Consider the following 16789-nt stretch of genomic DNA (forward strand, 5'->3'; position numbering starts at 1 on the left):
GCAAAACCTCTAACTAGAACAGTGGGTCTGCTGCCAAAAATGCCATCTGCTGTTTTCTACAGCCAAAGATTGATGACTCGGGTTGTCTCCTCCTTCAGCAAATAGTCAAAGAGACTCAATGTATTTATTTATTTATTTAACTTAGACCAGCCTTTCGTAATATTTCTTGTTAGAAGGGGGACTATCTGTAGGCACTAGTGAATTAAGGTCCAACCCTTTGATTCAACAAATAGATGCCAAAACATTTCCAGTAGCTTCCCACCCAGATTTTCTCACCATCTCCCCTACTCCGGTGTCTTCCTGCGTGATGCTGTCAGGTTAACATTCAGTAATACCTGAAGTATTACTCACCTCGTGTCACTTCTCTGCTCAGAAACTTGCTGTTGGGGCATCTGGTTGCCTCCGTCAGTAGAGCGCACAGCTCTTGATCTTGGGGTCGTGAGTTCAAGTCCCATGTTGGGCGTAGAGATTACTTAGTAATAATAAACAGATGAGTGTTTCTGTTGGGGTCTCATTGCGTGTGAAATGAAGGCCGAACTCCACAGCCTGGCTTTTAAAGCTCTCCTCAGTCCCCCTGTGTCCCTGGCTTTTAAAGCTTTCCTCTGTCCCTTGTTCCTCTTTGTGACTGCTGGTTTTCCTGCCTCTGCCTTAGCTTCAGGTTTTGTCTGGAATGCAGATCTCCATTTCACCCATACCCTGCAGAGCCAGCCTGGCTGAAAACTGTGTCGTGTAACATTGCACGGTGCCTCCCTGGAAGAAATTTTTCCCTCCTTTGTGATTCCTGCATCCCGCTTTCTACTCTTGTCTTACGGCATCGGTGACCCCAAGTCTTATAATTGTGGCGACTTAGGTGCACGCTCCTCTCTTCTGGTCAGCGAGAGGCTTCGGAAGTGCTCAGATCTTGCACTTGCCACAGCCTGGAGTATATTCGGTGCTTGTTAAGTTCTTTTTGGGTGCTTCAATGGTTCAGTTATTTGAATGAATGTTTACCACAAAACCGCGTGCAGCAGATAGCGGGTAGATACTAATACGAGCCTCTTGTTCCATGGACCCGTGTGGTGGCACAGTGTCATTGTCAAAAAGAATGTTAGCTCAGGCAGTTAGGGAGTGAGAACACAGTAGTTGCCCAGTTTCAAACTGGATGGCTCGCCCGTGCTTCGGGTGCATAATTGTTAGGATTTGTATATCAGAAGTTCTGCTCTTCCGAGAATCCTCCCGATTGTGACCTTGAAAGGCTGAGGGGAGAGCCCTAGCATTGTAGCTCAGGTCTTCCTCATATTGTGCTGTCTCGGGAACACGAGGGTGGTGGAGGAGAGAGTGTTTGGGGAGCCAGTTGGACCTCGATCTGCATCCCAGGGCTCGTTGGCTGGTGTGGCCTCGTGAACCTCAGTTTTTTCGTCTGTGGAAGGGGGATATGATCTGGTCTGTAGGGATGTCGTGTGGATTAATAAATCAATAAATGCACAAAGCACCGGCACCCAGTGAGTGTGCCGTGATGTGGGCAGGAAAGGGTGGCCTGTCACCAGCACTTGTAAATGTGTGACTTCATCGCCCGCGTAGCTGTCCAAGAAGGTGGGCGTAGCCACAGCTGTCCTTACTGTGAAATGTCTAAGATCTAAGATCCCTCTTTTGTTGCTACTGTCCTTGAAGGTGGTTTCCTCCTATTGAGTTTAATCAGTACCTTTGGACTGCCTCCCATCTGTAGTCTAAGCAGTTAGAGATTATGGATTCTGAGTACATTCTGAGTACGCTAGCTCTATCAAAGATGTGAGCCTCTGGGAATTTTGAAACCCGGAAATACGGTGGGTGGAAAAGGTGGGGATAGAGCAGGGGGCAGAGAGCGGAAATCCACGGGATGTTTAAATTCCCATTTCTCTGTTGCAGTTCTTAATTTTGGACCATAAAAAAGTCGCTGTGTCTACACTGGCTTGCACATCGATGATTGTATTTGGCGTACGTGGGGCTGGAGTTGCTGTGCTTATTTATTTGTATAGAACATCCTGAGACCTAAACGGTCTCATAAATGTGTCTGGGCTTTCTTCTGTCTTGTTCTTTAAGAAATCCTGAGGATACCGTCTGATTCCGAGGAGTCTGGTAAGAGCAGACGTTTTCCTGAAAGTATGTGCCGGTCCCAGGGCCCCTCAGCCTCTCGGCAGCTTGCTTATGACAAGGAACCTTGAAAGACGGGTGTCTTTTCCTCTGGATGGTGTTTTACAGAATCGATTCCCTGCTTTCCTTCTCACGTGCTTGTAACCCCCAAGGGATGGACTCGAGGTCTGTTCCTTGAAGCCTTCCTGCCTCTCACCGCAGCTTCACTGACCCCTGAGGCTGGACCTTCCGGGGCTCAGCTCGTCCTGTTTACGGGTCATCCCCTAGGATCTGGACGGCACCAGAGGACAGCTGATCAAGTCCAGATTTACTGGCACCTTCTGCCCCCACCCCTTAACAAAGAAACTTATTCTTAAGTCTTCAGTTGGTTCTTTCTCTCTCAGGCTTTCCTGTGTGATTTTTGGACCTGTGTCTTGCTGCTGAACGGCGGGTGTGTGATTCTTGGGCCACCCGAGGTGTTCTTTGCCCGCCTCACCGCCTGCCTTGCTCTCGGTCTGAGCTTGGAGCGGGTCTTTCTGTGTTTACCCAAGTTTGGGATTTTTCCTGGGGTGGGGAGGTGTCAGGAGACTGAGTTGCTCTGGTCTGAAATTTGAACAGAAGCTGTTTGATCTCAGACAGACAGACAGACAGACAGAGGGGTACTGGATAGGAATGTAATGCATCTGTGTAGGGAACACAATACCTGCTATTACCAACCTGGCCTTTAATGAAAATGCGGTAATGCTGTTGTATAAAATGATGGTCCCAGTCGTGCCAGACGTGTCAAGGTTGCCGGAAGTATGCAAAGAGCGGTACCCTGATAATGTCTTCAGATCAGAGATTCCCCTTGGCCGGGTGGCCGTCCTCACTGCTCCTGGCGTTCCTGCTGTGCTCTCTAGAAGTGGCAGCCACCTTGCTGGTGAGCTGCGACTAACTGTGCTTTTCGTGAGCTGAGGCTCTTCTCCCTGAACATCTGGGCAGTGGTGGTGGGGACCCCAGGTATCCCTGATAACCAGGATGAACCCCAGGAGAGTTTGGGGAGGGAGAGCAAAGGTGACTGAAGAAGGCATTGACTTGGAGGAGGAGAGTCACACCCCTGGTTCAGACTTGTTTTGGACTGAGAGCTGGAGTAGCCTGGCAGACCTTCTGGATGCTTCCCGCAGGTTTGTTGTTCAAATGGATTCAGTAGATAGGACCGCAGAGCCTGTGCCAGGCTTGAAAACTTCGCATGCTTGGGGTTTATCTGGGTGGGGCTGATGCCATTTTGGGCACTGGAGAAAAGAAGTGAGGCTGTTTTGATAGGAGAAAATGAGCAAATCAATTAAAAATAAATGCTGGACATTCCATTCCCCACTGGTCACACTGCCAGTCCCCTGCCCGTCACCACACCACGGCACCGGGGACCGTTGGACTTGGCGTGACTTTGACCAGGGCGTTTGACAGTGGCTGGGGCTCTAGAAAAGGAAGGACAGAGTCGGTGCCTGGGAGCAGCTTCCCGTTGGAAAGATTTACTTTTGTTATTTAAGTAAACTTGTAGAAATTCAGCATACATAGTGAAAAGGGCACAGATGTTTAGTGGGGAGCTCCGTGGATTTTCCCAAGGTCAGCACACCTCGGGGACCAGTGATCAGATCAGGAAATAGAGCATTACCAACACCGCAGCAGCCCCGCTGCAACCCCCCCGGTTCTCCTACCCCTCTCCTTAACTTCCTACATCCGAGATTGCTTTGGCCTAATTCTGCACTGGCAAGACGAGGAGTGTCTGGCTCCATTCGCTCAGTGTTAAAAACATCTAATTTCCATCCCTTTTCCCAGGAGGTGGGTTGTGGGATGACCCCCCAACCACTTAGGTTGGGACGGTGACTCCAGAACCTCGGCGACCAGACGCCCCACCAGCCTCAGGCTCCTGGGTCTGGTGCTCTCGCTGCAGGCGCCCCCATTTTCCAGCGGAAAGTGGGGCCTCTTGCCACCTGGCTGCTCCAGTAGCCAGGAAGCGGGAGTCCAGAGCACGCTGTAATTGTTAATTGTGGGCTCGTAGTGAGCACAAGCACGCCTTGGAGAGACACACTGCATTCCTCACAGACGACAAATTAATTTCTCTCCCGGATCAGAGTCTGATCTTGGACTCCCATGCAGGCTGTGGACGTGGGGCGGGCAGGAGGGAAGGGCGGCGGGGTGCCGTGGAAAGGTGGCTCTTAGGCTGTCTTGTGGCGTGGAGCTGTGTTCTGAAACGGAATAGAAGTAAAGCCTTTGGGTAATTCTCTGAAATACTCATTAAGAAATAGCCACGCCCAGGTTTCTCCCCATGATTCCCTATTCGGTTTTTTACTTATTTTTTTAGTTGGGTGCCAACATTTGGGGGTTTTTCATTTCATCATTAGGTAAAAGAGCTCTTGCCCAGCTTCCCTAAAGTTTCAGGGAATGCTTTGACTTTTTTGTAGGTTGTAAGTTGGCGACGAGGAGGACCTTTTCCTTTTGGCTTTTACTTCCTAAGGTTAAAGACGCTAACAGCCGTGTGCGTGCGTGCGTGTGTGTGTGTGTGTGTACATGTGCGCATACAAGTGATTTGCTAATGAGCCGTGCTCTGCACTCCCTCCCCGGGATCATCTTGGTTATTCTTCTGACTTCTTCATCCACATTTATCATGGAGATATTTTAAGGAATTCGTTTCAAAGAAAAGATGCCGGTAACAACATACCCGTATTTTTAAGAGACCTTTCAGGTTCTTCGATCAGAGTGTGTGTTCTAGGACCTTGCAGGTATAAATGTCAAGACAGGTGCCGGTATATTGTCACGTACATCTCTAGAGATCAGCAGACATAGCTTATGCTATGCCACATGTGTGGTTTTGTGACTTGCTCCCCAACCCCCGACCCTTTTGTGAATATTCTTCCTACAGGTGATGGTGGTCTAGCACAGATGCGCCGTATCACGTTCGCCCATCTCCCCCTTGGTCTGTATTTAAGTTCGTTGAGGTTTTGAGCATGACATGACAAATAGATATATGGCGCGGGGAGAACCCCTGATGTGTTTCTCTATGCACTTACACATTCCAAAGCATGGATTCCGAGAAATGGAACTCAAAGGTCGGCCCCATCAGTAGTGGCGGGTCCCGCACGTGGCCTCTAGAGGGCGCACCAGCTGCTACTCTCTCCAGTAGCATGAAGGGGGCCAACTTCCTCTCATCCATGCCAGCTCTCAGAATTACCCATCTTTTCAGCGTTGGCCTCTCCGATTCTTTTTAAACATGGCGTGTCCACTTGACTTTGTTAACTGCCAGTGAGGCTGTGTGCGCTCCTTCTGTGTATTAGCCGTCTTTATGTTCTGTGACCTGCTCTGTCGTTTTCTTTATTCATTCTTCTTCGCACTTTTCTTCCCGGTTTCTAAGGCGTTCTTTGCAGTTTGGGATGCATAGGATTGTTTTACGAGATTGGGGGAGAACATCATCGTGATTGGCGCTCCTGCCTCTCAAGTCTACAAAAGATCAGTAGTTAGTCGTCTTCTTGGCACCGGTGAAAGGCTTTGGTTTTCTGTTTTGTTTTTATTTAATTAGGTGAAATGTTTCCTCCTGGCTGGGACGTCCCTGCCGTCCGTAAACGCATTATCATTTGTGCAGCACCGGGCAGATTGTGGTGTGCAGAGGAAGGCGAGCGGCGCCAAGCAGGGGTTGGCGCCTGTCGGAGCTGATTATCGCCAGCATTCAGTGAGAAGCTGGATCCCTTGCCTCATTTCTCTTGAAAAACCCTCGTCTCTCATATCTTCGGCATAAAGGCGAATGATCGACCAAAGAAGGGACAGGGAGAGTCTCTCCAGCCGTGCTGGCAGTTCTGCTTCATTATGTCTCTTTATTCTGCTGGATTTTCCTCGATCAGGGCTGCTGCTTCAGCTCTTGGCAGGTTCACATTGGAGCCAAGGTCCTTCTCTTCATGCCCAGGGCCTGGGGACGGTCACCACCACCTTCGTATTGGTAAACAAACTGGACTGTTGGTGCCAAGGATGTCAGGGCTGCCAGGCATGGTTGTTGCTGGGCTCCCGGGTCTCAGGGCTCCCATGGCCATTGACAACAGAGGCAGAGCCTTGACCACACCCTTCTAGGCCCCTTCATTCCACCAGCAGCACCCCCCGCCGCCCTTTCTGCCTCCACTAGCAGAAGGCTTGCTGCTTTGCCTGTTCTGGAGCAGAGTCCCAGCCCAAAATGCCACGGTCTTCGGTGCAGCTGTCACTACTCCCTGGATACAGAACGAAACAAACAAAAGGCCAAGTGTAGGGTGCTGATGGTTTGGGATTTATCCTGGGGAGAGGTGAAGTCAGTCTCTGTGTGGATGGAGCCCTAAGACTTGACTCAGGCCACCTCTAGCCCAGTATGGAACAGAAGTGGGAGGGGTGGGCTGACTCTTATGGGTGACTTCAGCTACTAGATGCACATGAACCCAGTTCTGTTCCCCTGCCCTTAACAGGTGTCCATTCATGATTTCTCATGAGCTGGCTCTGAGAGAATGGGTCATCCCAGAATGGCGGATTTGTCACACAGGCAGTTGTGTGAGATCTCGATGACAGCCCATATCATATACAAAGTTCTCTTGCCCAAGAGTTCTGGGGGCAGGCTCTTACCTGCTCAGGTGATGGTCGAAAGTGTTGGGCTAACTTTGAAGATTTTATATTCACCCATGGAGAATGATTGTACCTACATTACATCTAGCCTTTCTATAATGGTAATTTCTATAATGGTAATTCTTTAATAGTGAGTAATAATACCTTTAACAAGTGAACTCTGGCTCATCTTATAGCCTTTAAGTGCATGCTGTCTTCTAAAACGTGTGAAAATCCCAGAAGCTCCTGCTGACTGTTTAATTATTTTAGGTTTCTCTGGTATGGGGGGAACACATCCAGACCTTGGGTGTTTTCAGTTCTGCCCCTGTGTGACTCTGGTACCAGAGGGACAGAGGTATCAGAGGGTTGCCCAGGGAGCTTGGCAAGATTGTATTTGGTCCATTTCCATTTTAGAAATGAGGAGACTGAGGCTCAGAGGGTTAAGCCATTCCCTGAGCTGGGAAGAGGTGGAATTAGAATTCAGTTTGTGGGCTCCTGGGCTGACCTGAGCGAGACAAGCTCTATAATCCCTCTTTAATCTTTAATTCGATTTCTCTTCTGGACCATCGTCATAAGCTACCCTCCAGCAGTCTGGAAAGCCTAAACAAGTTCGTCTTCACGGTGTCAGCCCTTTGAGTCACCGAATCTGGCAAGTCTCTCATGAAGGTAAATTGCTCGCTCCGAAAGCCGCGCTCACTCTGACGCGCATCCCGGAGCAGGGACACCAGCAGTAAACACTGCTTAACTCTAACACTTGCTCGATGTGCAAACGTCACTGGCTCAAGGAGTCAGCTAACTCCTCAGGATGGAGGGCCTGTCTTCCTGCTCCCAGTGGGGAGGGAAGGTGCTGGCCTGAGCAGATTCTACAAGCTGGATGGACCGGTTTAATGGATTAAGCTACTTAAGAAAATTTAAGAGGACACACCAGTTAATCTGTGTTCCACCCTTGCTTGGTGGTAACAGGCTGGCGATTGTGATTTCCCTGGCAGAGTTCCTCCCTTGATCGGAAGTGATAAGCCAAACCACCATTCATTGGCTGTGGCCTGATGGAAGATTGTAGATAATCGCAGTGAACCGTAGAGGCCCTTGAGTCCCTAGGGAACGGGAGGCAGGTCTGATTTCAGGTGCCCTGGAGGTTACTTCAGGGGAGGATGGGGCCAGCGGTGTCGGAGCAGAGGCAAGCACAGTGTCACCTGGGGTCTGGGAACCTGGATTCTCTGGCCAGGTCCCCGTTGCTCTCTGGGTCTGAAGTCCCTCTGTATTGCAAAAGGAGGAACTGCCTTGAGTACCTGCCTCGCAGGGGTGTACTCAGTTCTGTCCTGGAGGACTCTATGTAAATCCCAGGTATTATTTTTAAATGCCGAAGAATGTATCTAGGACAGGCAGATGGTGAGTGTTTGCCTGCCATGGGGACTGGGTCTGTGTCCACAGAAGCAGGAATAGCAAGTTGAGAGTTAAAAAGGAACTTGGATGTCATCCGTTCCTGCCTGGTTTTACGCATGGGAGAACCGAGGCCCAGGGACACGGAACACCTCCTGCGTACCTCTCTCTTTGACCTGTGTCAAATACATGTTGTTCCAAAGGGTTGAGTCATGTTTGTAGTTTGGCTGCTCTTAAAGATCCCTAGGGATGATCCAAGAAGTGTTGCTTATTTCTTAGGAATTATCAGACAGACTGGTGTGTGTTAGAAGAGACCTAGTCAAGGTCACGTGAGCTCCTTTATGTTCTTCAAACGGAGGGTCTGTCTTCCCAAGTCTGCTTTCTTCGCGCCTAAGTGACATGCGCTCTTAGGCAGCCAGCCCCACTTGTCCAGGCTGTGCCCTTTCCACAGAGGCAGGTGGAGAAAAGGGACCTGGCCTCTGGGCACCACTGGCAGTACCAGCTCTCCGAGGAGAGTCAGAATGCATGGAGGGGGTGCGCCTGGGTGGCTCAGTGGGTTAAAGCCTCTGCCTTCAGCTCAGGTCATGATCCCAGGGTCCTGGGATCGAGCCCCGTGTCGGGCTCTGTGCTCAGCAGGGAGCCTGCTTCCCTTCCTCTCTCTCTGCCTGCCTCTCTGCCTACTTGTGATCTCTCTCTGTCAAATAAATAAAATCTTTAAAAGAAAAAAAAGAATGCATGGAGGGAAGGAACGAGGGACCAATAGCAGCCCGATGTATTCAACCCCAAGTATCTGCCAACTACTCTTACTCTATTTACCTTACCCATTTTAGCTATTAGCAGATATTCTCTCTCTCTCTCTCTGTCCCTCAGCAACCCAGTCCAGGAGGTGGGCTTACCCCAGTTTTGCAAGCGGGAAGCTTTAGCTCAGAGAGGGTAGCTCAGTGGTCTGAAGTCACACAGCTGTAGAGAGGCAGGCATTTGGCAGTTGTGGTTGGGCGTGCCGGATCAGAGCCGGGCCCCTCTTTGCTTGGCCTCCTGCAACCCCTCACGGAGCGGGGAGGGGGCAGATGGCACTGGCTATTCTGAGAAAGACAGCCTTTACTGTGGCTTTTCCCACCCCGACATCTCAGGGAGTTAGTATTTAAAAAAATATCTGACCTTCTGGCTGGGCCTTGCTATTTTTATTTTTGGAATGTCCTGGCTTAATGAGGTGGGTGGGTGAATCTATCTTATGAGACGTGTTTATTTTTCTCTTCCACAATTTGCTGCTTCTCTGCAACTGTTGCTGCCTTTCAGAAAATGAAAAGAGCTCACAATAGACCGAATTTCCCAGATGGATGTCCTTGCATTTGCTCTTTTTCCCCCCACTGTGAACACTTGCCCCTTTTATCTCTCATCCTTTTATAGTGCATGGGGCTTCTGAAGCGAGGATATCAGTGCTAAATGGTTCCATATGTCTTTCATAGATTTTCCTCAAATATTAGCATATTTTTTGTTCTTCGTAATAAATTTTATTAATGAAACATTTTTTGAAGGGTGGGGAAAAGTACCAAGAATAACACAACGCCTGTGCCTTCTACCCAGCTCGACTGAATTCTAATACTCTGGGATGTCGACTTCAGATTGTTTTACGGAAAGAAATCTTACATTTGAAGTTCATCGCATCCCCTCTGATCCCATTCGCCAGAGGCTAACCACTCTCCTGAATTGGCTGTTTTTCCTTCCTGTACATTTACAAAAATACCGTTTTTTGTTTGTTTGTTTGTTTTGTTCTGTTTTTTAAGAGAGAAAAAGAGAGCACACTGTCCTACATGTCGAGGAGGGGCAGAGGGAGAGGGAGAATCTCAAGCAGACTCCTCACCGAGCGCGTGTCCCGATGCTGGGTTTGCTCTCACAACCCTGAGATCGCGATCTGAGCCTAAATTGAGAGTCAGGCGCTCAACCAACGGAGCCACCCAGGCGTCCCTAAAAAATACTGCCTCTGCATCTATCCATTAGATTCTTCAAGTTTTCCAGCGTGATGTTAGTGATATTTCTGCAGCTTGCTTTTTTCCACGGGGCGTTAGGTTTCTCAGCTTCGTCCGTGTGGACTCCGGCCACCCCAGTGTGCTACATCGAAGCCCCGGATAGTAGTCCATTGGACAAATGTGTCCTCTTGTTTTCATCCATTCTCCTTTCGAGGAGCATTTGGTTTGTGTCGCAATTTTCTATCCTCCCGGTACCCACGGTGAGGGTTCTCTTGCTGCTGTCTCTCGTGCATTTCTCCTCAGTCCTGGGGTATGTGCCACAAGAGGACTGGTGGGGGCAAAGGTTCTGAGCGTCTTCCGCCTCACAAGAAGTTTCTGGGTGGTTCTTCTCAGTTACTTGGCCACGTGCAGCCTGAGTTCCTGAGCTTCCCAGCATCTCACCACTTGAAAATGTCAGACTTCAAATTTTTGCAAGTCTGATGGGTGTGAAAGAGAACTTTCTGGTTCCGTTAATTATTTTTTGATTACAAGTGAGCTTGAGTATATATTAAGTGGCATTTTGAGTTTTCTCATCAGTGAAAGTACCTGTTCATACGTTCTGTCCAGTTTCCTATTGGGTGGCTTGTATTGCCTGTTAAGAGTCTTGGAAAATCCTAGGTGGTGATCTTTGTGCATCTTTGTGGGTCCTAAATGCAGCAGGTGCAGTCTTTCCGTTAGTGGCTTACCTTTTAAGCTGTTTGTGGTATCTTTTGTTGACCAGGAGTTTTAGAATTTAGTGGGGTTGTATTTATCAGTCTTTATGGTCTGTGCTGTGTTTGAGTCTTAGTTCAGAAATCCTTCCTTACCCTGAGCTCATAAAGATACGATTTTCAGCCCAAATGAAGCTCATTTGGCTTTTCTGGCCTGATTCCTTGGTTTGGTTTGGTATTTTCCTTTTCCACATTTACCCTGCCTGGGTGTCTCTGTGCCAAGTGCAATGTAGGCTGCAGACTGGTCCCTGGTGACTGTAGTGATTATGACTGCCATCTCCAGGCAGACAGGGCTGAGCTGAACCTGGGGTCAGAGCAGAATCTTTCTTCTTGACCCCGTGGCTGTTTCTGAGAGGTCCTTAAGTACAGGGCTGATTGTCCCTCTCTTAAGCCTGGCTTATCTGCAAGCCTGATAAAATTGGTCATAAAGCTGTCCCCTGTCTCGTCCTCTAGTATAGCTTCACTGCCTGATTTGTACTTCCTGCTGCTGCCGGTTGCAAAGCTAAAAAGATAGAAGGCTTTCTCCCCTGGGCCCGACACCCTGGGCCTGACTTGCAGCCAGCCCTTGGTGAGGGCACCGGTGTGCCTAAGAGTTCATCTGGTGGTTCTTCTGTCCTTTTCCTCTTATATGCTCAGAAATGTTCTGCAGACCCGATCTCATTTACCCATTGTATTTTGGAAATATAAATGAGTTCAGGTAGGGTAAGATCAAGTTGCAGAAGTTGAGAGTGTTAGAATTGGAAGGGGCTGGTGCATCATGCCTGTTTTGTTCAGCAGGTGTTCATGGAGCATCTGCCGGGTGCCAGGCACGTGACTAGTTGCTGACCCCCTGGGGGAGCAGGCGAGCCAAGGTCTCTGCCTTCGTGGTTGTGGGAAACAGCACAGGGGTCATTTCAGAGTGTGGTGGGATATGGGATAGAGAGCAAGTGTCTTTGCTTGGGGCCCTTGCGATCCTTTTCTTACTTTGAGTAGACCTCTGATTGGGCTCGCGAGTCTGCACACTGTGGTCCACGGGTCAGACCCAGCCTACTCAGTCCCTGAGCTAAGAATGATCTTAACATTTTTAAATGGTGAAAAAAATTCAACATTCGCAGTAGATTTTGATGAGTGGGAACTCTAAATTTGAACCTTAATCAAGTGCGGGTTACCTGCCTCCTTCCCCGTAAATTCTAGTCTTCTCATTAGTAGCTCTCTATTATGGAAAATTGCTCTCAATTGTTAGAACATTTTGAACTTCACCAATAAAAATTCTGTGGGATATTTTTTTCCTCTCCTTTTATGTAAGTACCTGTACATCTTTGATTTGGCCTCTTGTCCCGCACAGCCTACAGTTTTTACGGCCTGGCCTGAAAAGTTCATAGACCTCCGTGCTAGCCCTTAGCTGTGTGACTTCGGCAGTTACTTCTTCAGTCTCAGTTTCCTTATCTGCAAAATGGGCTGCATGTTTCATAGGGTTCTTGTAAAGGAATAAGAACTGGTATCAGACTCCTGCCACGTGTTGAGAGCCGCAGTAGAAGATGTTAGATGGTCCTTCCCTAGGGAAAAGTCAATAATCAGTTTCTTAAGGGCTGTTAAGGGCAGGGGGGCAAAAGGAGTGACAGGGAGCAGGGTGTGGCAGGGCTCCGTGCCCACCTCTGAGGGTCAGCACCATGAGGAACCCCGCCCTCCAGCCTTGCCATCTGGCACCCTCGCTCCCCCCCCCCCCCCAAGCTGTGGACTGTGGACCTTGCAGGGCTGCAGATGGAAGGCTCTGCAAATCTCCACGACATGAACGCCGTTCCTACATAATTTTCCTCATGAAATGCAATGAAGCGTGACTAAAAAATGTAAGTAACAGCTTCAGGCCCTTAATGAGGCTATAAATATGGGACAAAAATAATTTAGAAAGCTATTTCCTGGTGAAGAGCTGTCCTTTTCCCAGACCTCTTCTTTTCCTCTTTGCTTGCCCCATCAGTACCGGCCATTGGCTTTCTTTGCAAACTCATTTTAGGAAGGAAACAAAGCATCCATCATCTCTTAGGGATTGCTGTTTTGCATTTCCCACGAAGAGCAAACAAGGACTGTGTGATGTGCAGATGCTGGGCGGACAGCTAGGCTCACTCACTGCTCGGGCGACTTGCTCTATGCGTCAGTTGTTCCTGCAGCAACATTACAAAACTACACCTCATCTCCCTTCAGTGTCAGTGGAGATGGGATACATTTTACGGGTAAATATGGAATCCATGCAAATGTGAAATCTGTGAATGCCAGGGGTTAGCTGTCCTGGCTCAACCCCTGAGGCATTTTATACCTTCTCACCAATTTCCCTGACCTGTACCTTCGTTGAACAGATGGGCAGACAGAGTTTGGAGCTACTGGACTGTTCTCCCGGGGCAGAGCTGCGTGCAGCGTTAGAGCGAGAAACCCGGCCGTGTGTAGGTACTTGGAGCCAGAGGCATAGCCTCCCTCTGGGCTCAGATGGCTCCCTTCTGATGACAGCCCATAGCAGAACTCCGCGGGAAGCACTTTGTCTGATGAGAGCTGAATGGCTCTGGGTTGTGCTTGGGACAGATGTCTCTGGTTCCCTCCGACACTTGATGCCACCACGTGGAGCAGTGTGGCATCCGGGGAACCTGCGGGGATTTTCCAGCATGTTTGCAAACAAATCACGGCAGACCAGCTCCCTTGGTGCTTTGCGTGTCGCCAGGACCCGGACCGTCCATGCCTGTCAAAGAGGGGAGTCAACAGAGGAAAACAGAGGCTGGTTTCCAGTGGCCCCGTAGCATTAAGGCTCTTGGCACGGGGCAGTGGGAAGAGGTGTGTTCATTCTCTGGGGAGGTTTCAGGGAAGCTGTATCTGAGAGCTGACAGACAGCATGCAGGGCGGCCCGTATGTATGTTTGTGTCTTGCTTTGTTGTTCCTTGAGCCCGCAGACCGGATTGCCAGGACACAGAGGATAAAAATGAAGGCAACTGGACAGAAATCAGCAAGCAGGGCCTGTCGATAGCTTGCAGATGTCAGTTCTGCTCTGCGTCATGACCGGGAGCGTCCCGGCAGGGGGTGGAGGTGGGGAATCAGCGGAGGGAGAGCGGAGCATGTGGATGTGGAGGCCCCAGGCAAGTGGAATAGATGTCCCATTTCTCAGCTGGAAAAGTCACCATCGCGAACAGCACACGTTCCAGAAGGGGAGTTTGGGTGGATGCAGCAGCTGTCTTGAGATTTTGCAGTTGCTCCAGTCTTGGCCCCCTCATCGAATAGAAATTTGTGGGTGCCAGAAGATTTGGAAGAAGCTGCTGCAGCAGGCTGTTTGCCGTTGCCCGCTGGGGGAGGACTTGGAATTTTTTCTCGTTCTTGGTGCAGATGGTGTAGTTATTTTAAGGAAGTGATGTGCTGCAGTGAAAATGGGCAACTCTTTCATTTTTCAGCTTAATGAAAAAAAGAAAAGGGACAAGGAGAAACCCCCAGCTAGCCAACTGCGTGCTAATGCTTGTCTTTTTTGGATGCTGAATGTGTCCCACGACACTGAGATGGGATAAATATTTCAGCCACTAGAAAGCCCCGCTGTCGGGCTGAAAAGATTTCTTAGCTCTCTTAAAGCAGACGGGGTAGTAATTTACGTGCACACGTCCAGACACCCCCACGGCCCTTATTTTTAACTACATATGTCCAGAGTCCACGCCCTTTCTCGGGGCTGAGGAAGGGAGTGGATGGAACTTGGCGAGGAAGAGCGTGAGGGGTGGGGATGAATCATGACCGAAGGCTTGGTTTCCTTCTGAGGGCAGCAGACACCTGCTGCGGACTTAGTGGGCCAAGGTTGCGCTGAATGAAAGGGTGTCCCTGCATTAAGCACACATGGGCTAAAGGACAACACAGGACACTGTCAGAGTGAAAAACTGGGGGGGACCCGCATTAGACGGGGTGTCGATGACGAGGTCTCGGCTGTAAGTGACGGAGAGCCGAGGGCTGAAGGACGAGCCGGATCAGCCAGATGCGTGAGTTTGCTCCGGCCGCCACAGTAGAGAACCACAGAGGGGCTGGCATAAACACCACATACCTATTTCTGCACAGGTCTGAGCCCAAGGTTGGGGTGGGGCCGGTTTCTTCTGGGCTTTTCCTTGGCTTACAGACGGCCGTCTTCTCCCTGCCTCCTCCTGTGGTCTCCCTGTGCGCATCTGCGTCTCCCTCTTTTTGTAAGAACACCAGTCATAACGGATCAGGGCCTGTCCTCATGACCTCATTTTACCTTAATCACCTCCTTAAAGACCCTGTCCGCAGGTGCAGTGGCGTCCTGAGGTGCTAGGGGACAGGACTTCCTCATATCGAGTGGGGGCAGGTGAAAGGCAGCCGGCGGGATCGGGGTCGGCAGGGAGGTCCTTGCGCAGGGAGGACAGTCATGTCCGAGGAGCTGAGGTTGTAGAGGTGGGCGGGGCAGGTCGTGGACACCCTGGCACGAGTCTTGGGTTTAGCAGTCCGGGCACTGAGAAGCCATCGGCAGCAACCCAGAATCTCGCTGGGCTGGAGTGTGCAGGAGGGCATGAGAAGAGAGAGTCAGAGGTCGGTTTTCTTAGACTTAACGCATTTCTGGGCTTCGGCACTAGAGACGTTTCAGGTCGGGTGATTCTGTGTTGTTGAGCGGCAGCTTTGGGCATCGTCGGTGTGCTGCGTGCCTGGCCTCCACTCAGGAGCTGCCACAGTCAGCAGCGTCTCCAGATACTCCCACGTGGCCCCCGGAGTCAGGGAGGCTGGGGGAGTGGCTCAGAACTGTCCCCCGTTGACAACCACCAGTTTAAAGGGGAAGAGAAGACACACAGGTTGGGATGGCTTGGTGCCCATTGAATAAAAAGCACATTGGATGAGTTTAAGGAAGATTGTGAATTCAGAGCCGACGGGATTTAACGTCTCTTGACCTCAGTTTCTCCTCATGCTTGTGAGTTCGGTGATGTGGTCCCTTCCCTGGAGCGCAAGGCCCCATGCCCTGGGCATGCGTAACCGACTTCTTAGAAGCGCTTGGAATGTGCTCTGTGTTGGCCTTCGCCGACCGCCCTTCTCCTGCCAGGGGACCCCTGGTCCTACCCCTATATCCCCACAAGCCCATGGCTGGCAGGACCACCTGTGTGTCACTGGTGGATAGTCAGTGCCCGCTGCGCACCTTCTGATTGGTCAAGTCCGTGTCCCGCCCGCCCGTGGGCTCTTGGAGCAAGTGTTTTGGAAGCTAATCCGGCCAATTTTCTGGCTCCGGAAATCTGTTTATCAGAGCAAGATGTTACGGTTGCAGTGACTTTTCCAGGGGGCTTGCCTTCGAGAAACCAGCTCTACAAGGCAAGCGAAAGTGATTTCCAAACCAAACAGAGCGACAGATCTATTCTGAAGCCCCAGCGCATTCCCTGGGAGCTTGCTGCTGAAGGCCACAGTGGCTGTTAGGAAACAGCTGGAATGGGTGGGCGCTCTGGGTGGTGTTCCCCGTGTCTGGCTGGGACCCAGCCCCTGGCCGTGTCTCCAGGCTTCTCTCCTACTGTTGCCCCTCTCCTGGGATTGCTCTCGCCCGAAGGTGGTGAGTTGGTTTCCTGCTTTTCTCAGGGCTGGCTGTGGGTTTTGGACTCTGTCCTGAGCGGGAGTCCGATGTTGAGTGTGGGCTCAGGGGACAGGCAGAGTGCCATGATTCATCACGTCTGCCCCAGTGGTGGAGTGGGGGGAAATGGCGTAGGTTTGCAGTGTCCAACAGTCAGAGCTGGGAGGTGTTTATTGTGTCCCCATCTGTGCCCTGGGCTGAGCCTTCCTCCTACCCTCTTTGTTTTGAGCCTCAAGGGCCCTGTGTTTCATCTCTCTATCAACCTCCCCTGCAAATGCCTCTTCTTTTCTGGAACCTTTCCTTAACACCTTGAGTTTTTACTTTATCTTAAGAACATGGCGGAGCCATTCAGTGGCTTTTCAAAGGGAGGAAGTGTCATGATTGATTTGCTCTTTAGAAAGGTCCCCCTGGCTGCAGAGGAGTACGTGGGGCTGTGGGGAGTGGGGAGGCCACCCTGGGAGACTGTG

General features: G+C 50.4%; 1 protein-coding gene across 3 annotated transcripts in view; it reads left to right on the plus strand.

The window, feature by feature from the left end:
* Nucleotides 1-16789, plus strand: part of LDLRAD3 (low density lipoprotein receptor class A domain containing 3) — a 237130-nt gene that overhangs the window by 48175 nt on the left and 172166 nt on the right. Inside the window, exon 1 of one of the 3 annotated variants that reach the window (XM_032356434.1) lies at nt 5911-6055. The exons of the other annotated variants lie outside the window; for them this stretch is intronic. Coding sequence (XP_032212325.1) covers nt 5926-6055 — 130 coding nt within the window. The 5' untranslated portion in view covers nt 5911-5925. Of the gene's footprint in view, nt 1-5910; nt 6056-16789 lie in introns of those variants that run through there. 3 annotated transcript variants of the gene reach the window in all.

This window comes from Mustela erminea, chromosome 9, assembly GCF_009829155.1.
Source record: "Mustela erminea isolate mMusErm1 chromosome 9, mMusErm1.Pri, whole genome shotgun sequence".
Taxonomy (NCBI): domain Eukaryota; kingdom Metazoa; phylum Chordata; class Mammalia; order Carnivora; family Mustelidae; genus Mustela; species Mustela erminea.